This window comes from Oncorhynchus masou, chromosome 13 (assembly GCF_036934945.1).
Source record: "Oncorhynchus masou masou isolate Uvic2021 chromosome 13, UVic_Omas_1.1, whole genome shotgun sequence".
NCBI classification, from domain to species: Eukaryota; Metazoa; Chordata; class Actinopteri; order Salmoniformes; family Salmonidae; genus Oncorhynchus; species Oncorhynchus masou.
The window spans coordinates 82,753,309-82,776,570 of NC_088224.1; the positions used below are offsets into that span (position 1 = coordinate 82,753,309).

At 40.7% G+C, this 23,262-nt stretch overlaps 2 protein-coding genes and 2 pseudogenes across 2 annotated transcripts; 3 read left to right on the top strand and 1 right to left on the bottom strand.

Annotated features, from left to right (window-relative positions):
- Window positions 1–3,417: 3,417 nt before the first annotated feature.
- Window positions 3,418–4,329, top strand: LOC135551557 (olfactory receptor 52K2-like). Its single transcript, XM_064982764.1, has one exon. It carries the CDS (start codon window positions 3,418–3,420, stop codon window positions 4,327–4,329), a length of 912 nt encoding a protein of 303 aa, XP_064838836.1.
- Window positions 4,330–5,088: 759 nt separating this feature from the next.
- Window positions 5,089–7,066, top strand: LOC135553447 (olfactory receptor 4D1-like; annotated as a pseudogene).
- A 2,403-nt stretch (window positions 7,067–9,469) lies between these two features.
- On the bottom strand, window positions 9,470–10,441 carry LOC135553448 (olfactory receptor 52D1-like). Its single transcript, XM_064985563.1, has one exon. The coding sequence runs from the start codon at window positions 10,439–10,441 to the stop codon at window positions 9,470–9,472; it is 972 nt and encodes a 323-aa protein (XP_064841635.1).
- Window positions 10,442–21,262: 10,821 nt separating this feature from the next.
- On the top strand, window positions 21,263–21,985 carry LOC135553450 (olfactory receptor 10A6-like; annotated as a pseudogene).
- Window positions 21,986–23,262: the final 1,277 nt, after the last annotated feature.

A 23,262-nucleotide genomic window follows, 5' to 3' on the forward strand; every position in this document is an offset into this window, starting at 1 on the left:
ACAACTAACGACACCTGCTTCTGATTGAGAACCATACCAGGCCAAACGCAAAACACAACATACAAAAACGAACATAGACAACCCACCCCAACTCACGCCCTGACCAACCTAAAACAAAGACATAACAAAAGAACTAAGGTAAGAATGTGACAATACCGTATATGGAGGAAATTATATGGAGACAGGCAAGTGAGACAACACAGGGATTGATCCCTGTTCTCCGATGCAGAGCAGTATATGATTGGCCAGTAGAGACACTGCTAGACCACGGGCTCTGCACGTCAAGTAAGAGATGATCAACGAGGGGCTATGTGTTCTATAAAAAATAATGAACGATGTGGAAAGTGTTTTCACGACAAGCTATTGGAGTGAAGATAAGCTTCCACGTCGTTCATTATAGCCCTTTGTTGATTATCCCTTACTTAACATGCTGAGCCTGTGGTCTAGCAGCAACTCTTAAAGCCAGTCATATAAGAATCATGATTCATGCACTGTTTTGGTCATCAAAAATATATATAATTCATTATTCATGAATTACTGAAAACAATGTCACTTTTTGCTACAAGTGTTCGTAACTGGTTACGAGACGGGCAACATTAATTTACAAGGAGGATTGGATCAACTCAAATCATTTGGGTTCCTGGATCCATTCACAGCATTAAAAGGCTGCGTTGAGACAATGCCTTATCACGGACCCAAGCCCAGCTCAGCTCATCTCTACCAATTTGTCACTTAGTTTTCATAATGCTTCAGCAAATGTACATCATACCAGGAGCGTTGGAAGACACAATGTAAGTAACCTCATTTATGTCCCTCTAAACTGCCCTAAACGCCGCTGCTGATCCTTCAGCTTTTGTATGCAGTTATCATGTGTCCATGAACCAGATATATACTTTTAGCACTGAGGGGGTGTGCCTTTGCAGGAAGTCCACTGTGTGCAGTTCACCCTGCACTAACATAAATAACATGCTGCTAAGCTTCCCAGTAAAGCAATGAAAACAATCAAGCATCCCAGAAAAGTGCTAAATATAGCCAAGATTAACATATGTAGTCCACAATCATCTCGTTTGTCTTGATCACGTTGAGGGAGAGGTTGTTGTTGTTCTGCCACCAAACGGCCACATCCATGACCACCTCCCTATAAGCTGTCTCGTTGTTGTCGGTGATCAGGCCTACCACTGTTGTGTCATCGGCAAACTTAATGATGGTGTTGGAGTCGTGCCTGGCTGTGCAGTCATGAGTGGACAGGGAGTACTGGAGGGGACTGAGCACACACATCTGAGGGGCCCCTGTGTTGAGGATCAGCGTGGCGGATGTGTTGATACCTACTCATACCACCTGGGGCGGCCCGTCAGGAAGTCCAGGATCCAGTTGCAGAGGAAGGTATTTAGTGCCAGGGTCCATGGCTTATTGATGAGGATTGAGGGCACTATGATGTTGAACGCTGAGCTGTAACCAATGAATAGCATTCTCACATAGGTGTTCCTTTTGTCCAGGTGGGATAGGGCAGTGTGGAGTGCAATTGAGACTGCATCATCAGGGGATCTGTTAGGGTGGTATGCAAATTGGAGTGGGTCTAGGGTTTCTGGATAATGGTGCCTTTCAAAGCACTTCATGGCTATAGACGTAAGTGCTATGGGTCAGTAGACATTTAGGCCGGTTACATTAGTGTTCATGGCCACAGGGACTATGATTGTGTGCTTAAACATGTTGGTAATACAGACTCGGACAGGGAGAGGTTGAAAATTTTAGTGAAGACACTCGCCAGTTGGTCTGCGCATGCTCGCAGTACACGTCCTTGTAATCTGTCTAGTCCTGCGTCCTTGTGAATGTTGACCTGTTTAAAGGTCTCACATCGGCTGCGGAGAGCATGAACACACAGTCTTCCGGAAGAGCTGGTGCTCTCATGCATGTTTCAGTGTTACTTGATGAAGCCAATGACTGATGAGGTGTACTCCTCAATGCCATCGGAGGAATCCCAGAAAATATTCCAGTCTGTGCTAGCAAAACAGTCCTGTAGCTTAGCATCTGCTTCATCTGACCAGTTTTTTATTGATCGAGTCACTGGTGCTTCCTGCTTTAATTTTTGCTTGTAAGCAAGAGGATAGACTAAGAGGATAGAATTATGGTCAGATTTGTTTAGATTCCCTGCATTAAAGTCCCCGGCTACTAGGAGCGCCGCTCCTGGATGAGCGTTTTCCAGTTTGTTTATGGCGGAATACAGCTCATTGAGTGCAGTCTTAGTGCCAGCATCAGTCTGTTGTGGTATACAGACAGCTACGAAAAATACAGATCAAAACTCTCTAGGTAGATAGTGTGGTCTACAGCTTATCATGAGATACTCTACCTCAGGCGAGCAAAACCTGGAGACTTCCTTAGATATCGTGCACAAGCTGTTATTTACAAGAATACATACAACAATACACTTGACGTCATACACATTGGGCTGTTGTAAAGGAACAGTTTGGTGGCCTCATAATATACATTGGGCTGTTCTAAAGCAATAGTTCACTTGTTTCATACATGTGGGGCTGTTATAAACTGATAGTTCACCCAAGTTACACATTGACAGATAACTGGCAATATATGGATGATGGAGAGAGTCAGCAACTGAAAACCTGGCTTCGTTTACCTGATCACAATTCAGTGTTAGCCAAATTTAATGGGAGAACTGAACAGTTTTGCTACATGATCTCAGTCACCATTGAATTACATGTTAATCTAAGGAGTTGATAATATTGCAAAAGTTGTTTTAACATTCGTAATCATTCAGTAGACTACACAGCAACACATATGTCAGGAGGTTCCCAGGTTACATGAGCTAGGTGACAGACCTCTAGGACACTAAAGGGCTGTCCTTTACTGATAATGAGGCAATAAAAAGGGCCTGTCAGGGAGCCGTCACACAGGGGTCACAACTGAAGGTAGCCTCCAGCTCTGGTCGTGGGCTGACATCCAGGAAGAGAGAAGTAGGCATGCTTTAATGATTATACAACGGGTGGGTCTAATCCTGAAGGTTGAATGGTTAAAAGGATATTCCAGGGATCTTGGGCATTATCACATAAATATGGTAGATGTAATTCATGTGTTTCCATTAGGTAAAGAAAAATGTGTGTTATGTTTAACAGTTGCAAAATATATATATCTATATATTTATATATGTATTATTTTGATTTTTGTTTTGTTCATTTTAGTTGTAGAGGTATTCTTTCTGTCATATTTGTTGCAGTTCCAACAACAAACTGGTCATCAATGTTGCAGTAGGCAACATTGTGCTCTTTTAATTCAGTATATTCATTGTACAAACATATGTGCTGAAGACTATATGACTATTTCTCTATTATTTCAGGTGGGCTGCTTTCCAGAAGGCAATTACAAAATCATCCTACAGTAGTTATGTATACAAACGCTACATACATGTTGAGCATGGAATCACTGGCCATAGCTCCATCAGGTGTTTACCCAGCATTCCTTTTTGGAACCCTTATTTACTGTTTCATTGTGTTTTGTAACTTGACGGTTTTATCCACCATAGCACTGGACAGAAAGCTGCATAAACCCATGTTTATCCTACTCTTCAACATGCCTATCAATGACTTGATTGGTGCTACAGCCTTCTTCCCTCAGCTGTTGGTAAGCATCCTGGCTCAGAACAGGTCCATCTCCTACCCTGCATGCTACCTCCAAGCTCTGCTCCTCCACCTGTACGGAGCTGGCTCCTTAACTATCCTGACTGGCATGGCTTATGACCGGTATATCGCAATCTGCTGTCCGCTGAGGTATAACTCCATCATGAGTTCCAATAACTTGATGAAAATCATCATTTTCATGTGGCTTTTGGTCATTACCCTGATTGTGGTTCTGTTGGCTCTGGTCACTCGCTTCAAGATCTGCAGAACAACAATAGTGGACATTTATTGTAACAATCCGTCATTGGTGAGGCTCATTTGTGATGACACACGTATAAACAACTACTATGGGTTGTTGATAACAGCCTTCTTTCAGGGTGTATCGTTGCTAGTGGTTATATTTACATATATCCAGATCCTGCTCTGCTGTGTCATGAATAAGTCATCTGATGCCCGGAGCAAGGCCATTCAGACATGTGGTACACATCTGGTAGTGTTCTTATTCTTAGAGTTCAACGCCTGCTTTAGCCTGATAGCTCATCGATTTGAGCAAGTAGCCCCCTCCTTGAGGAGGGCTTTTGGAGTGTCAGTGATGGTGTTCCCTCCCATTCTCAATCCCCTCATATATGGTCTAAAAACTAAAGAAATTCGACAAAATGTTCTGGGTTTCTACAAACGGAAGGTATCTTCAGTTAAATGAGAATAAATACTGTACATGAGTCTGTATAATACATGGCATGGGCTTTAGACAGTTTTTAAGGCCTTCCCAATAAAATAAAGAAATTCTCCTTTGTAAATCAGTCAATGAATATCAGAGTTGTGTTCCGTCTTTTAGTGCAAGACAATGACAACATTTTTTTGGGGGGGGGTTCAAAAGCGTAATGGGTTAAGATTGGTTATGGGTTGGCTACAGCATGTTGAGTAAATTGTGTGTAACTTCATTTGTTTTGTCATTCTTCAGCATTTTAGTAACAATAACAAAGACAGCACAAAATTGTGTGTGTGTGTGTGTGCGTGTGCGTGTGATTGTGACTGTGTGCGGCTAGGGCCTGACTGACTTGACGTTCATGTAGAATACATTTTTTATATATTTATTTTTATTTTATTTAACCTTTATTCAACCAGGCAAGTCAGTTCAGAACAAATTCTTCTTTAAAGTGACCGCCTACCCCGTCATTGTAAATACAGTAGATTTCATTGTAACAAAAGCAGAAGACACATATCAGTTGTCTGCTCTTCATATATAATTAAGTTGTATTGTATAATTATTATGCCTGTACTTTGTTCCTGTGAGAAGGTATGCCTATTTGTGATAGAAAGACAAAGATTTGCCTAGATAATGGCACCACAGTATAACAAGTCAATCATTTCCTTTTTTTAAAGGTGTACAGTAGGTTTTTTTCTAACATAAATAACTTGTGGATCCCCTTTTATGAAATAAAGATATCTGAACTGGACCATGGATAACTTTTTATCAAATCCATCATCTGTTTTGACACTGCAAGGCTTCGATCTCCCCCCTGAAAGTGCCTTTGCTGCACTGAGCTGAATGCCTGTAACCTGGACCTGATTTTTACCATCGTCCTGAACAGGAGGCTCCTCCAGCCCATGTATCTTCTGCTGCTAAACCTTCCCATCAATGACCTTACAGGCTCCACGGCACTCTTTACGCAGGTCATCAAAGAGCTTTTACTTGACACAGGGACCTTTCAATACTCTGCTTGTTTCACAAGTTTTCTTTATTCATATCTATGGGACGGGAGCAGTGTTCATACTGAATGCTATGGCATATATTGCCCTTTGAGGTACAACACAATTATGACCAATGCTCATTTCATGAAAATCATCACACTTATATGAGTGTGTGACTTGATTTTGATGAGGGGGCTCTTTTACCTGCTGCTTGGGTTACCATGCTGTAGATCTCTGATGACACGATCCTGCTGTGACAACACCTCACTGTTGAAACTGGTCTGTTCTAACACAGCCATCAATAACATCTATGGTCTCTTTATTCCTGCCCTCATGCAGGTCATAGTTGTTTGGACCATTCTCTACACTTACTTTCATGTACTTGTCACATGTTTCAGGAACAAAGGATCAGCTGACACTAAAAGCAAAGTTCTGCAGACTTGTGCTACACATTTAATAGTTTTCTCCTCTTCACGTGTTTAGGGCTTCTCACCATTATTTCATACCGACTGAGCCAATTTTCCCCGCAATTACAGAGACTCATAGGGGTTTCCACATAAAAATGTCTTTGGGATTGGTGTCCCTTCCATGGGACGGTTGAGCTAAGGTAGGCTAATACGATTAGCATGAGGTTGTAAGTAACAAGAACATTTCCCAGGACATAGACATATCTGATATTGGCAGAAAGCTTCAATTATTGTTAATCTAACTGAACTGTTCAATTTACAGTAGCTATTACAGTGAAATAATACCATGCTATTGTTTGAGGAGAGTGCACAATTTTGAACATGAAAAGTTATTAATAAACAAATTAGGCATATTTGGGCAGTCCTGATACAAACTTTTGAACAGAAATGCAATGGATCATTGGATCAGTCTAAAACTTTGCACATACACCGATGCCATCTAGTGGCCAAAAACCGATTGCACCTGGCCTGGAATAATACATTATGGCCTTTCTCTTGCATTTCAAAGACGATGGTACAAAAACATAGAAAATGACAGTTGGTTTTTTCTTTGTATTAGCTTTTACCAGATCTATTGTGTTATATTCTAATACATTCCTTTCACATTTCCATAAACTTCAAAGTGTTTCCTTTCAAATTGTATTTAGAATATGCATATGCATTCCGTAAATACAAGGAATAGATCTATGCGTTATCCAGACAGAAAAGAGAAATAGGTAAAAGAACATTTCGATTTAGAGCAATACAAAAATGAAATAAATTAACTGAGCAAACCAGAAACCTTTTGAGATATACATGTAAACATTATTTTAAAACTATTTAAATTTCATATATAGAAATGTTGTGGGACTATAGTAGATGAATAATCAATATTTTTTAGATTGAGTATTTATTGTGTCATTATGTTAGTATATTATGTATGTTTGTGTGTTATATGTGAAAATGTGTTCATATTATAAATTGTATTTTAATGTTTAAGGACTCTTGGAAGATTAGTCCTAATGGGGACTAAAAGAGATCCAAATCAAATCAAATATCCTTGCTTCAGGGCCTGAGAAACAGGCAGTTTGATTTGGGTACGTCATTTTAGGCCAAAATTTAAAACAAAATGGGCTAATCCTTAAGAGGTTTTAATATTCCTCCCAACTTTAAATCCAATCATATATTGTCTTAAAACAAATCAAAGTAAAAGTAATTAATTTCTTGCAGACAAAGATATTTTCATCCTATTCTATGTTTTCAGTGGTAGACATAGATTTGAAAATAACTCATTCATAATTAATCTAAATCTATATTAATTGTTGACATTTGTCACAATCTTTTTAGTGTGGTTGTATTTAGGCTATGTTGTTGTATTTTACAGTCTGAAAGCTTGATGTACCAATTGTTGTTATATTTATCTTCATAACTGTAAATGTATCACTTGTATTCCAAAACCAATAAGCCATTTTGAACACCACGGGTTGTCAAGAAATCCCTCACTTAATTTCTAATGGACATGGGAAATGATATAACAACCATTGTTGGGTGCCATTCATTTGCGGCCCTGTGAAGCTAATGTTAATCAGAGACTGATATAGTTGGTACAAACTAAATAACCCTACAAATACACTTAAAAAATGGTATGTGGCAACCAACAACAGTCAATGTAAGTAGATCATATTTTGAATAAACTAGTAAGGAGGTTTCAGGCATGTACTTTTTATGGATTGGCAAGGTTTCACACAAATGTAAATCACGCTGTCAATTGGAAGATTTCAATTGCATTCTCCTCTTGTTCTCTCTCCTCATCTCCTTCTCAAAACCCATTGGATAAGAAAGCCAGAGGTCCCGCCCCTCTGACCTTCTCCTCCAATGGGTTTTGAGAAGGAGATGAGGAGAGCGGAGAGAGGAAGAAAGAAATATGCAATTGAGACCTTCCCTTAGACATCAAACTATGAGAGACATTTAAAGCAATTTGATGACTCCTATGACGAATGCCATCCTCTGACATGTTTGATCATGGTTCAAACAGTTGAAGAATGACTCCACATTTTAAAATGCATAGGCACCACCTCATTTCATATTATTTGGTGCCTATCTTTCCTAATTCATTGGGATTACAGACTAAAGATCGATCAACACCACAGATGGCGTAAGACATGGACTCATCTTGACGTTAGACTTTTATTGATCTGTGAAAATGTGTCTAAAATTGATCAAATTATTTCCAATATCCATCTTCAACGTTGGTCTGATTTGGTTAAATAATGTCATTCTGCCCAGTTTACACTCCAGTAGTCTTTCCCCGGATTCTCAAATACTAACGCAAAAACTAGGGGTGGTAAGTAGCTGTTAAGAGGACCAGTAACCGAAAGTTCACTGGTTCAAATCCCTGAGCTGACTAAGTGAAAAATCTGTCTGTGCCCTTGAGCAAGGTACTTAACCCTTATTGCTCATGTAAGTCGCTCTGCTGAATGACTAAAATGTAAAAGTAATTGTTATACATCTCATATGTAGGCTTATGCATTATGTCTGGAGTATTTGGCTGTCTCTCCACGTTAAAGATATGATATCAGTGTGCTTGTTGTATGATGACCTAGATGTAGGCCTAATTGTTCCTCTTCTCTCCATCTTCCAAACCCATGTTTCGTTTGTGGATACCACAAAACAAGACAGATTTCAAATGTATAGAATGAGACATACCCATTTCTACTTAGGTCTGGGATGCTGATTAGAACAATGTTGATGAACTGATAAAAAATGAACACACTTCGTTGTCCAAATTAGTTCATAGCACCCTCTAGTGACTGTTCTGCACCAAATATAGCCTGGACTCCACATCGAATATCGCTGATTGAGTCTGGAAATTCTCCAGTCGAGGACTTGATCAGCATCCTCCAGAAACTATGGGCGGGTTTAGCCCACATGGCTTCTGTGGATTTGGTCTGATGACTGAAAAATCATGTTGCATAGATAGCACCCTTCATCAGAGGACAGATTCATTTCAGTGCCATACAGGTTGAATCAATTACATAAAACAATACTACAAATGATGCAACTACAAATGCAAACTGAGAATGACAGGAAAATAGTGGTGGAAAGTGTAGTTTACAAATTGAAAAATGATTCACATAATTTATTTGATATTTTATGAGAGAAGTGGTATTCCAGCCGACAGTTTTCGAACACAAAACCAAAGTAAAAATGAAAATTCTGTATATGGAGGAAATTGTATTTGCTAATTAAACCTGTTAAAGGTTAAAAATTCATTTTTTTGTGGTAATTCTGGTGACTTGAAACACAATCACATAAATTGACGAATCAATTAATAATATATATAAACCCTTTACAGATAGAAACAGAGGAGGAGACAGGCAAGTGGGACAACAGTAGACAGGGTGGATGCAGGGATTGATCCCTGGTCTGCAATGCAGAGCAGTATATGACTGGCCATGAGAGTGACTGCTAGACCACATGCTCTGCACGTCGAGGAAGGAATAATCAATGACCTCAGTCTCCTCCTCACTGTGCCATTACAATGAGCCCATCCACCTATAGCTCCTCTTCTGGTCCCTATGCTTTCTAACATAGTGACTTCCCTATGCTTTTTATCATACATTCCTCTTCAGAATTATTTTCCTTGACAATACTAATGTAAACGTATAACAAACAGGACAACAAATAATTAACGTTACATTATTAAGTTACACTATTGACTTTTACTACTCTAACTGAACCATTGGCCATGGAGAAAAGCTGAAGTAATTTCACTCTAATCTTTTTAGTTTTGATACCATATATTACTGGGTTCAGACCTGGAGGAAATATGACAAATATCATTCCTGCAAATGTCTGAAGTAGGAGAGGAGTGTTTGGTATTCGATACACAAGGACAACAATGATACCTGAGAACTCATAGATTAGAAAGACAAGCAGGTGTGTGGCACATGTATGCAAGGCCTTTAGCTTGGCATCAGAGTCCCTACCTCTAAAGCATGTGAATAGAATGAATGAGTAGGAGAAGACCACAGAAAAAGCCCCTCCCCCATGGAGTACACCCGTGATAAATAAGCCATAGACGTTGTTCACTGTGGTTTCTGTTGCACAGGTCAGTCTTAACAGGGAGATGTTGTCACAATAGATGTTCACAATAACTGTTTTACAAACAGGGAAACGCAACGTGAGCCCGAACAGGATCCCAACCAGTAGAAAGTCAATCAGCCAAGCAGAGGCAATGAGACTTACAACAGTGTTCTTAGTCATGATGGAGTGGTACCTTAGTGGATGGCAGATAGCTATGTAGCGATCAAACGACATGATAGACAATATGAGAAGTGTCGCTCCACCATACATATGAATACAGAAAGCCTGAATCAAGCATGCTGGGTAAGTGATGTGCCTATCTTCAGACAATACATCTGACATGACCCTTGGAATCATGGCGCTGATACCGATCAAGTCATTGATGGATAAGTTGAGAAGGAACAGATACATAGGCCCGTGTAGATTTCTGTTGAAAACTATAACCGCAAGCAAAGACAGGTTACTGAACAGTGTAAATAAGTAGACGAGAGAGCCAATTAGGACAGTCAAATATTTCCCTTCAGAAGACAAGTCTATTTTGCCCATTATGAAAACAACGTTGAGTACATCTATGGTTCGGTTCACCATCCTCCTGTAGCGTTGAACCTCACGGCAGCTTGAAGAATTCTAAAAATGTCCCAAAACATCAACTTAAATGAACAGCAATTGTTATTGACTGATAGCCTTGGAGATGTAGAGTGCATAACATGGAAGCATGTGGTTGCATGTATATTTATAAGAAAGCTGATCCTGTGCTTTGTGGTTCTACAACCTTACCTCAAAATGTTATTGGTCTGTCATTAATAATGTATTAATGGATTTTGGAGGTGGTGATTGGACAATATAATTCAAGGGTGTCAAACTTATTCCATGGAGGGCTGAGTGTCAATGGGTTTTTGGATTTTCCTTTAAATTAAGACCTAGACAACCAGGTCAGGGGAGTTCCTTACAAATTAGTGACCTTAATTCATCATTTAAGTAAAAGGGATGAGCAAAAACACACAGATACTCAGCCTTTGTGTAATGAGTTTTTTTTCTGTTATTTAATTAACTAGGCAAGTCAGTTAAGAACAAATTCTTATTTTCTATGACGGCCTAGGAACAGTGGGTTAACTGCCTGTTCAGGGGCAGAACGACAGATTTGCACCTTGTCAGCTCGGGGATTTGAACTTGCAACCTTTTGGTTACTAGTCCAACAGTCTAACCACTAGGCTACCCTGCCGCCCCGTTTAACATGTGATGTAAATGATTAGATCATCTCTTTCAGAATGCAGATGTCATATCAGGATGCCAACGACAGCTGAACTAAGAAATTTACAAAACGTATAAACCTGGCACATGAGATTCCATATTCAGATTTAAGAAATGATTAACTATTCTTAAAAATAAGCATATTTCATTGGGAGCCTTTGTTCTCTAGTGCAATAAACTTCCCACAATCAGAAAATATATAATACTCTAAGAAAAGGTGGCTCTTCTAAGCTTCAATTAAACCTTAAAAAAAATCACTTTATTTGCTGTTAGCCTGGTTATGCATTCACTGCAGTAAAACATTTAATAAAGAACGGACATGGAACGAGATGGGAACAGCATCAGCAAACTGATAATACAGACAAAAAACAATGAATGCAGCAGTGGGGAACAGAGCAGGGAACTGACACATATAGGGGAGGTAATAAACAGGTGATGAGGAACTGACACATGTAGGGGAGGTAATAAACAGGTGATGAGGAACTGACACATATAGGGGAGGTAATAAACAGGTGATGAGGAACTGACACATATAGGGGAGGTAATAAACAGGTGATGAGGAACTGACACATATAGGGGAGGTAATAAACAGGTGATGAGGAACTGACACATATAGGGGAGGTAATAAACAGGTGATGAGGAACTGACACATATAGGGGAGGTAATAAACAGGTGATGAGGAACTGACACATGTAGGGGAGGTAATAAACAGGTGATGAGTGAGTCCAGGTGATCAGAGCAGGGAACTGACACATATAGGGGAGGTAATAAACAGGTGATGAGGAACTGACACATATAGGGGAGGTAATAAACAGGTGATGAGGAACTGACACATATAGGGGAGGTAATAAACAGGTGATGAGGAACTGACACATATAGGGGAGGTAATAAACAGGTGATGAGGAACTGACACATATAGGGGAGGTAATAAACAGGTGATGAGGAACTGACACATATAGGGGAGGTAATAAACAGGTGATGAGGAACTGACACATATAGGGGAGGTAATAAACAGGTGATGAGGAACTGACACATATAGGGGAGGTAATAAACAGGTGATGAGGAACTGACACATATAGGGGAGGTAATAAACAGGTGATGAGGAACTGACACATGTAGGGGAGGTAATAAACAGGTGATGAGGAACTGACACATGTAGGGGAGGTAATAAACAGGTGATGAGGAACTGACACATATAGGGGAGGTAATAAACAGGTGATGAGGAACTGACACATGTAGGGGAGGTAATAAACAGGTGATGAGGAACTGACAGATATAGGGGAGGTAATAAACAGGTGATGAGGAACTGACACATATAGGGGAGGTAATAAACAGGTGATGAGGAACTGACACATATAGGGGAGGTAATAAACAGGTGATGAGGAACTGACACATGTAGGGGAGGTAATAAACAGGTGATGAGGAACTGACACATATAGGGGAGGTAATAAACAGGTGATGAGGAACTGACAGATATAGGGGAGGTAATAAACAGGTGATGAGTGAGTCCAGGTGATCAGAGCAGAGAACTGACACATATAGGGGAGGTAATAAACAGGTGATGAGGAACTGACACATATAGGGGAGGTAATAAACAGGTGATGAGGAACTGACACATATAGGGGAGGTAATAAACAGGTGATGAGGAACTGACACATGTAGGGGAGGTAATAAACAGGTGATGAGGAACTGACACATATAGGGGAGGTAATAAACAGGTGATGAGTGAGTCCAGGTGATCAGAGCAGAGAACTGACACATATAGGGGAGGTAATAAACAGGTGATGAGGAACTGACACATATAGGGGAGGTAATAAACAGGTGATGAGGAACTGACACATATAGGGGAGGTAATAAACAGGTGATGAGGAACTGACACATATAGGGGAGGTAATAAACAGGTGATGAGGAACTGACACATATAGGGGAGGTAATAAACAGGTGATGAGGAACTGACACATGTAGGGGAGGTAATAAACAGGTGATGAGGAACTGACACATGTAGGGGAGGTAATAAACAGGTGATGAGGAACTGACACATATAGGGGAGGTAATAAACAGGTGATGAGGAACTGACACATGTAGGGGAGGTAATAAACAGGTGATGAGTGAGTCCAGGTGATCAGTGCAGAGAACTGACACATATAGGGGAGGTAATAAACAGGTGAGTGAGTCCAGGTGAGTCCAATATCGCTGCTGCGCGTGAAGAGGGAAGGCAGGTGTGTGTGATGGGCCAGGGCAACCTGGCACCCTCAAGCACCAGGGGGAGGGAAGAGCTGGAGCAGACGTGGCACTCCTATGCATTTAACCTCGGTATCTGAAAATCCTGTCAAGTACAATTTGGTTGACTATTTGGTTTTTACAAATACTCAAATATTTCAATAATAAATACTAAAATATTGAAATATCAAATAAACATGTTTGCTACAGACATGCTTTGACAGGGCCATGGTTGTTCAGGCCTTCATCAGAACAAAGCCATGGAACTTGGTAACTGATGAACCATATGTTCTGCAGATAAAGCACCGTAAAAAAGAAAGAAAGAAAGAAAGAAAGAGAGATGGTTACTTAAGGCTATTTTATGGAAGGATTTTATAGTGGTTTTATAGTGAAAGTGAACTGTCATTCACATGATTCATACACTATTTTGGTATTATATAAAAAAGAACAATTTAACATGAATTGGAGGTTCTTGATGGGTGAAGCCCTTCCCCTCCACTTTTGTCAGCTTACTTCTGTTTACTTACAGGATGTCTTATTTCACCAAAGATGAGGAGAGCGCTGTATAGTCTGTCATATCAGACTGCATTCATACATTTGTTGTTGCTACTGTAGCATTCATTAATAGGCCTTTATATTATCAGCCTATGTATAATGCATTATGCATGAATTACTGAAAACAATGTCACTGCTATAAGCGTTCATAACTGTCTACGAGACTATTGTAGCAACATTAATTTACCATGCTGATACCTTCTGGAAACAAAGCTTGGTTTATAAGGAGGATGGGATCCACTCAAATCACTTGGGTTCCAAGCTCCTTTCAGAGCATTAAAAGGCTGCATTGAGAAAATGACTAATCAATGACCCAAGCCCAGCTCAGTTAAACTCTACCATTGTGACACAGAGCTGGCATACTGCTTTAGCAGATGTACATTATACCAGGGGCGTTGGAAGACACAATGTAAGTAACCTCATTTATGTCCCTCTAACTGGCCTGAATGCCTCTGTTGATCCTACAGCTATTTTATCCAGTTATCATGTGTCCATGAACCAGATATATACTTTTAGCACTGAGGGGGTGTGCCTTAGCAGGAAGTCCACTGTGTGCAGTTCACCCTGCACTAACATAAGTAACATGAGCATGTCTACATCTGCTAAGCTCCCAGTAAAGCAATGAAAACAATCAAGCATCCCATAAAAGTGCTAAATATAGCCCATATTAGCATATGTAGCTTAAGAGACAAGGTTCACGAAATCAATCATTTTCTAGTAACAGATGACATTCATATTCTGACAATCTCTGAAACTCACTTAGATAATACCTTTGATGATACAGTGGTAGCAATACATGGTTAAAACATCTACAGAAATGACAGAAATGCCAGGTGGTGGTGTTGACTTTTATATTCAGAACCACATTCCTGTAAAGCTTAGATAGGATCTCATGTTAAATACTGTTGAAGTAATATGGCTACTGGTTCATCTGCCTCACCTAAAGCCCATTCTGGTGAGAAGCTGCTTTTGAAAGCCAAGTGCTATCAGTCAGTATGTGAAATGCTTGATAATGTATGTGATATCAACAGAGAGGTATATTTTATGGGAGATTTAAATATTGACTGACTTTCATCAAGCTGCCCAATCAAGAAAAAGCTTAAAACTCTAACTATTACCTGCAACCTGGTTAAAGTTTAACTGTCAACCTACCTGGGTAGTTATAAACAGCACAGAAAGACAATCATCAACACGTATTGATCACATATCCTTCCTGTTTGGCCCTGTCCGGGGGTATCATCGGATGGGGCCACAGTGTCTCCTGACCCCTCCTGTCTCAGCCTCCAGTATTTATGCTGCAGTAGTTTATGTCAAGGGGCTAGGGTCAGTTTGTTATATCTGGAGTACTTCTCCTGTCCTATCCAGTGTCCTGTGTGAATTTAAGTATGCTCTCTCTAATTCTCTCTTTCTCTCTTTCTTTCTCTCTGTCGGAGGACCTGAGCCCAAGGACCATGCCTCAGGACTACCTAGCATGATGACTCCTTGCTGTCCCCAGTCCACCTGGCCGTGCTGCTTCTCCAGTTTCAACTGTTCTGCCTGTGATTACTACCATGCTGGTCATTTATGAACATTTGAACATCTTGGCCATGTTCTGTTATAATCTCCACCCGGCACAGCCAGAAGAGGACTGGCCACCCCACATAGCCTGGTTCCTCTCTAGGTTTCTTCCTAGGTTTTGGCCTTTCTCGGGAGTTTTTCCTAGCCACCGTGCTTCTACACCTGCATTGCTTGCTGTTTGGCGTTTCAGGCTGGATTTCTGTACAGCACTTTGAGATATCAGCTTTAAAGCAGTAATCAAATCCATTGGCTGTAATGATCCATGGACTGAGCCTAGTATAGTGTATATGTAACGGTGTTCTTCGTTTGACGAAAGAGAGTCGGACCGAAATGCAGCGTGTTGGTTACTCATGTTTTTAATGAAACAAATGACGATTACATGAAAATACTGAGACAAATACAAAACAACAAAACGGAACGTGAAACCTAAGTACAGCCTATCTGGTGAAACTACACAGAGACAGGAACAATCACCTACGAACTACACAGTGAAACCCAGGCTACCTAAATACGGTTTCCTATCAGAGACAACAAGAATCACCTGACTCTGATTGAGAACCGCCTCAGGCAGCCAAACCTAAACTAAACACACCCCTAATCAACCACAATCCCAATGCCTACAAAAACCCCAATACGACAACACAATAACATAAACCCATGTCACACCCTGGCCTGACCAACTAATTAACTAAAACACAAAATACTAAGACCAAGGCGTGACAGTATAAGAGGTCATACAATACGTTTTGTAGTGGCTCCTATGTTGTTGATGTAAATAATATTTGTTGATCTGTGGTGTGTAATGAAGAGCAACCAGAAGCTGCATTTGACACATTTATGAAATTGCTCATTCCAGTTATTAATAAGCATGCACCCATGACTGACTGAAAATGACTCTAAAAACGGTTAACACCCAGTGGATTGATGAGGAATTTAAAATGGTATGGTTGAGTGGGATGAGGCAAAAGGAATATGGACCCCTACAAATCAGCCGGGCTAGACAATCTGGACCCTCTCTTTCTAAAATTATCCTCCGCAATTGTTGCAACCCCTATTACTAGCCTGTTTAACCTCTCTTTCGTATTGCCTGAGATCCCCAAAGATTGGAAAGCTGCCGCGGTCATCCTCCTCTTCAAACGGGGAGACACTCTAGACCCAAACTGTTACAGACCAATATCTATTTTATCCTGCCTTTCTAAGGTCTTTGAAAGCCAAGTTAACAAACAGATCACCGACCACTTCAAATCGCACCGTAACTTCTCCACTATGCAATCTGGTTTCCGAGCTGGTCATGGATGCACATACAGGTCGCAGTGGTGGGTAGTATATGCGGCTTTGGTGACAAAACAGATGGCACTGTGATAGACTGCATCTGATTTGCTGAGTAGAGTGTTGGAGGCTATTTTGTAAATGACATCGCCAAAATCGAGGATTGGAAGGATAGTCAGTTTTACGAGGGTATGTTTGGCAGCATGACTGAAGGATGCTTTGTTTGCGAAATGGAAGCCGATTCTAGATTTAATTTTGGATTGGAGATGCTTAACGTTAGTCTGGAAGGAGAGTTTACAATCTAACCAAACACCTAGGTATTTGTAGTTGTCCACATATTCTAAGTCAGAACTGTCCAGAGTAGTGATGCTGGTCGGGCGGGCAGATGCGGGCAGCAATCGGTTGAAGAGCATGCATTTAGTTTTACTAGCATTTAAAATCGGTTGGAGGCCCCGGAAGGAGAGTTGTATGGCGTTGAAGCTCGTTTGGTGGGTTATTTAACGCATTGTCCAAAGAAGGGCCAGATGTATGCAGAATGGTGTCGTCTGCGTGGACGTGGATTAGAGATTCATCAGCGGCAAGAGTGACATCATTGATGTATACAGTGAACTGAGTCAGGCCGAGAATTGAACCCTGTGGCACCCCCATAGAGACTGCCAGAGGTCCGGAAAACAGGCCCTCCCGATTGACACACTGAACTCTATCTGAGAAGTAGTTGATGAACCAGGTGAGGCAGTAATTTGAGAAGCCAAGGCTATTGAGTATGTTGATGAGAATGCGGTGATTGATAGGGCCGAAAGCTTTGGCCAGGTCCATGAAGACGGCTGCACAGTACGATGGCAGTTATGACATCATTTAGGACCTTGAGCGTGGCTGAGGTGCAGACATGACCAGCTTGGAAACCAGATTGCATAGTGGAGAAAGTACGGTGGGATTCAAAGTGGACGGTAATCTGTTTGTTAACTTGGCTTTCAAAGATTTTAGAAAGGCAGAGCAGGATGGATATAGGTCTATAACAGTTTGGGTCTAAAGTGTCTCCCTCTTTGAAGAGGGGGACGACTGCAGCAGCTTTCCAGTGTTGGGGATCTCAGACGATACTAAAGATACAAATACACATACAAAATTAAACCTCCTGGCTTTTATGAGAACCTATGTAAACTATATTCCCATTTGACATTTATTGTACAACGCATTACATACTTGTTGCTCATAGAAAGATTGTTGATCATTCAGGAACTATAGTATCCTCATTTGAAAATATTACATGAAGCATCAAATAGCAGTTTTATACAGGTCAATTGAATCTGGGGCACATTGTGTCTCAACGTTCAATCTCAACATTGAGCATGAGGTCCACAACATGATTTGGAGCTTGATCATGTGCAGATTACAGTTAACAAGCTCTGTTAAAAAGGTGTTTTGTTGACTTGACAGCCGACACCTGATAGGAATGAACATTCATTCTTAGTTAGTTGACTCCTATAAGGATTTATTCAGTGTGCTGTGTATACCATAGACAACAAATGTGTAGTATTGTCCTCTTCTACAGTGCCTGAACAGAAAATAAAATGCATCTGTACATATAAGTGGATACATTTCTGTAATGAGCTCGGTAGTGTGAGGTCCTCTCTATCTGTCTCTGTTACAACTGAAATGAAGCTTAGAGATGTTGCTACGACAAAGCACCCAATGGAATTATGACACAGTGGTGTCATCATAACCTTCACCTCATAGGCTGCCTCTGTGAACACGTGTCATTGGAGGGTCTCTCCTCACCTTAGGCCTTGTTATTGAAGAGTACACTTACCAACCATGTGTATACTGTAGCAACCACAATGTTTACTTTCTTTGAAACTTTGCTCATTAGGTTAATGACTGCTTTGTTTACAGCAGAGTTGATAGGAAGGGTGCGACACACATGCTCCTCTCCTGGGTCCCTCTACCTCCCTACCTAGCCTTGGTAATGGACCTCTATGGAACGTCTGACAGCAAGAGCCTCAGGTTATTGTGTCAGTCATCTGTGAAAGAGTGGCAATATTTGACCAACTACAGATGGGGTCACCTCAGCTGGGGTCACCTCAGCTGGCATGGCTTTGGTCACACTGTACCAGTTTTGAGTTGGGCCACCTAAAAAAAAAACTAGTTCAACAGCCTTTTTGAATTGACCCACCTTTTTTTGGCAAAGTGTTGAATGAAATTCAAATTTTGAGTTGGCCAAACTTTGTTCTGACTAAATGGTACAAGTTGGGGGAATGTTTAATCAACTTAAAAGTATGTGTTGAGGAAATGTTTCTGACTCATGAGACAAGTTGATCGACTATGGATTTTTTTGGTAATTAACAGATTGCTATTTGAAATATTTTCTTTTCTTTGAGACAAGTAAATAAATGTTGTACGACTCAAATGAATGAACCAGACAGTGGTCTCTTTCAAATCTATCAACACTGACCACCAGAGTGACTATCATAAATCATATTGTCTTTGGTCTGTTTCCAGCTATGGCTTCCTCCAGCAGTTCCAATGTTCTATCTGTCTGTTCACTGAGCCAGTGTCCATCCCATGTGGGCACAACTACTGCAAGGCCTTTGTCAAAAGATATTGGGATAGCACTGGCCTGTAGCACTGACCCTGGAGGCAGAACTGAGTGGTTTCCGCTATATTATCCTTGGTTTTTGTTGTCATAATTTAACAGAGAGGCTAATGAGCGTAAACATTTGTCAAAAGAGATAATTAGGCCCTGATATGATAAAATACGATGGCGATAATTAGGTCCGTAGATCTATTAACAATGTTACATTTAATGAGTTGTTAATACATACATATGTGCTTTTTTCTCTCACTTTAATTAAACCAAAACGACAGACTGCTTACAAAACATTTTTAAAAGCAGAGTTGCAATTGGTGTTCAGTATTATTGACGTTGGTAGAGTGGGTGTTCAGTATTATTGACATTGGTACAGTGGGTGTTCAGTATTATTGATGTTGGTACAGTGGGTGTTCAGTATTATTAACGTTGGTACAGTGGGTGTTCAGTATTATTGACGTTGGTACAGTGGGTGTTCAGTATTATTGACGTTGGTAGAGTGGGTGTTCAGTATTATTGACGTTGGTACAGTGGGTGTTCAGTATTATTGACATTGGTACAGTGGGTGTTCAGTATTATTGATGTTGGTACAGTGGGTGTTCAGTATTATTGACGTTGGTACAGTGGGTGTTCAGTATTATTGACATTGGTACAGTGGGTGTTCAGTATTATTGATGTTGGTACAGTGGGTGTTCAGTATTATTGACGTTGGTAGAGTGGGTGTTCAGTATTATTGACGTTGGTACAGTGGGTGTTCAGTATTATTGACATTGGTACAGTGGGTGTTCAGTATTATTGATGTTGGTACAGTGGGTGTTCAGTATTATTAACGTTGGTACAGTGGGTGTTCAGTATTATTGACGTTGGTACAGTTGGTGTTCAGTATTATTGACGTTGGTAGAGTGGGTGTTCAGTATTATTGACGTTGGTACAGTGGGTGTTCAGTATTATTGACATTGGTACAGTGGGTGTTCAGTATTATTGATGTTGGTACAGTGGGTGTTCAGTATTATTGACGTTGGTACAGTGGGTGTTCAGTAAGTTGGTACAGTGGGTGTTCAGTATTATTGACGTTGGTACAGTGGGTGTTCAGTATTATTAACATTGGTACAGTGGGTGTTCAGTATTATTGATGTTGGTACAGTGGGTGTTCAGTATTATTGACGTTGGTACAGTGGGTGTTCAGTATTATTGACATTGGTACAGTGGGTGTTCAGTATTATTGATGTTGGTACAGTGGGTGTTCAGTATTATTGACGTTGGTACAGTGGGTGTTCAGTAAGTTGGTACAGTGGGTGTTCAGTATTATTGACGTTGGTACAGTGGGTGTTCAGTATTATTAACATTGGTACAGTGGGTGTTCAGTATTATTGATGTTGGTACAGTGGGTGTTCAGTATTATTGACATTGGTACAGTGGGTGTTCAGTATTATTGACGTTGGTACAGTGGGTGTTGAGTATTATTGATGTTGGTACAGTGGGTGTTCAGTATTATTGACGTTGGTACAGTGGGTGTTCAGTATTATTGACGTTGGTACAGTGGGTGTTCAGTATTATTGACGTTGGTACAGTGGGTGTTCAGTATTATTGACGTTGGTACAGTGGGTGTTCAGTATTATTGATGTTGGTACAGTGGGTGTTCAGTATTATTGATGTTGGTACAGTGGGTGTTCAGTATTATTGACGTTGGTACAGTGGGTGTTCAGTATTATTGATGTTGGTAGAGTGGGTGTTCAGTATTATTGATGTTGGTACAGTGGGTGTTCAGTATTATTGACGTTGGTACAGTGGGTGTTCAGTATTATTGTAAAATGTTGTCAGGGAGGTATTAAATGACCAGAAAGATTGTCTTGCCTTGGTCAATGTTTGGTTTAGAACTTAATTTTATATCTTCGGATAATTTATGGATTAAAAAAACATAATAACTCATTAATCTGTACATTTTCTCTTCTAGACACACAGCGTCCCCTCACATGGGTTTTTCTGTGCTCCTTTACAATGGACTGGAATCAACAGATGATGGATTCTATATTACAGCCTTCTACACACTGGGCAATAAGAACGACCTCATCTAAGCTACATCTATAATATACATCGTCACTCTAATGGGTAACTTTTCTCTGTTAGCAGTCTTCATTATAAACACAAGCCTACCAAATCCCAAAGATGTTGCAGTGTGCAATTTAACAATAGTAGACATCTCTTTGAACACTGTTATCATCCCCCAGATGGTGCCTGTATTTGTGTTCAATCTGAACTATGTCTCCATTGGGATGTGTTTTTCTCAGATGTTCTTCACTAATTTTTTGGGTGATATTGATTCCTTTTTCCTGGCTCTCCTAGCATACGACCGTGTGATAGCCATCTGTTTCCCTCTGCGTTACCTCACCATCAACACCAACCTGAGGTTGCTGCTAATCCTGGTAGGGATCTGGACCCTGGCCTTCCTTTTGGAGGTCTCCCCTGTTGCCCTGGCCTCTAGTCTGCCTTACTGTGCCTCCAGGGTGGTGCATAGCTCTTGCTGTGAACACAGCCCTGTATACAGACTGGCCAGCTTCAACAGGAAACTAGCGACAGCTAAGTCTCTGGTTGTCCTGTTAGGCCCGCGGCCCTTCATTATCTTCACCTATGCTGTGGTGGTGGTTCAGCAAAATGCTTATGTGTTATGTGTTTATCGCCACACCTTTTATACCTGATATACACTGTATGATCCCTAAGTGTAGCAAATTTGCCTCAAGTGTTTATGTGTTGTTCTGTAATTTAGCCATTTAGCAGTCAATCTTATGCAGAAAAAAATGGGTTAAGTGCCGTGCTCAAGGGCACATCAACAGATCTTTCACCTGGTCGGCTCGGGGATTCAACCCAGCAACCTTTCAGTTACTGGCCCAACATTCTTAACCACTGGGCTACCTGCCGCACATCTGAGTTACCCCGTTGTAGGTACATGTGAATGATGCAGTAAAGAAAAGAGTGTATATCATGTCACAGTGCACAATTTCCTTCTTATTTTTACGGGATATGTTAATTTTACTGTTGATATTATCAATCAAACTGGGGACCCCGGTCAGAGACGATGTCCAGAGGAAGTCTGTGACAGTGGAAAAGATGCTGAATGACAAGCTGAGCAATCTCACGGGCAGATGGACGCTTAGGCAGCGGAATGAAATGTGCCACTGTAACGGATCTCTTCGTTGTCTGAGGAGGAGTAGGAAGGATCGGACCAATATGCAGCGTGGTAAGTGTCCATGGTAATTTATTAGACTGAAAACAAAAAACTAAACAACGGAACGGAAAAAACGGAAAAAACGAAACAGTTTTGTAAGGTGACATACACTAAACAGAAAACAACTACACACAAATCATAGTGGGAACACAGGCTACCTACAGTGGGGAGAACAAGTATTTGATACACTGCCGATTTTGCAGGTTTTCCTACTTACAAAGCATGTAGAGGTCTGTAATTTTTATCATAGGTACACTTCAACTGTGACAGACGGAATATAAAACAAAAATACAGAAAATCACATTGTATGATTTTTAAGTAATTAATTTGCTTTTATTGCATGACATAAGTATTCGATACATCAGAAAAGCAGAACTTAATATTTGGTACAGAAACCTTTCTTTGCAATTACAGAGATCATACGTTTCCTGTAGTTCTTGACCAGGTTTGCACAAACTGCAGCAGGGACTTTGGCCCACTCCTCCATACAGACCTTCTCCAGATCCTTCAGGTTTCGGGGCTGTCGCTGGGCAATATGGACTTTCAGCTCCCTCCAAATATTTTCGATTGGGTTCAGGTCTGGAGACTGGCTAGGCCACTCCAGGACCTTGAGATGCTTCTTACGGAGCCACTCCTTAGTTGCCCTGGCTGTGGGTTTCCGGTCGTTGTCATGCTGGAAGACCCAGCCACGACCCATCTTCAATGCTCTTACTGGGGGAAGGAGGTTGTTGGCCAAGATTACGCGATACC

Excerpts from the sequence above, each read along its gene's own strand:
- LOC135551557 (XM_064982764.1), top strand. The coding sequence starts at position 3,418 with ATGTTGAGCATGGAATCACTGGCCATAGCTCCATCAGGTGTTTACCCA.
- LOC135553448 (XM_064985563.1), bottom strand. The coding sequence starts at position 10,441 with ATGGTGAACCGAACCATAGATGTACTCAACGTTGTTTTCATAATGGGC.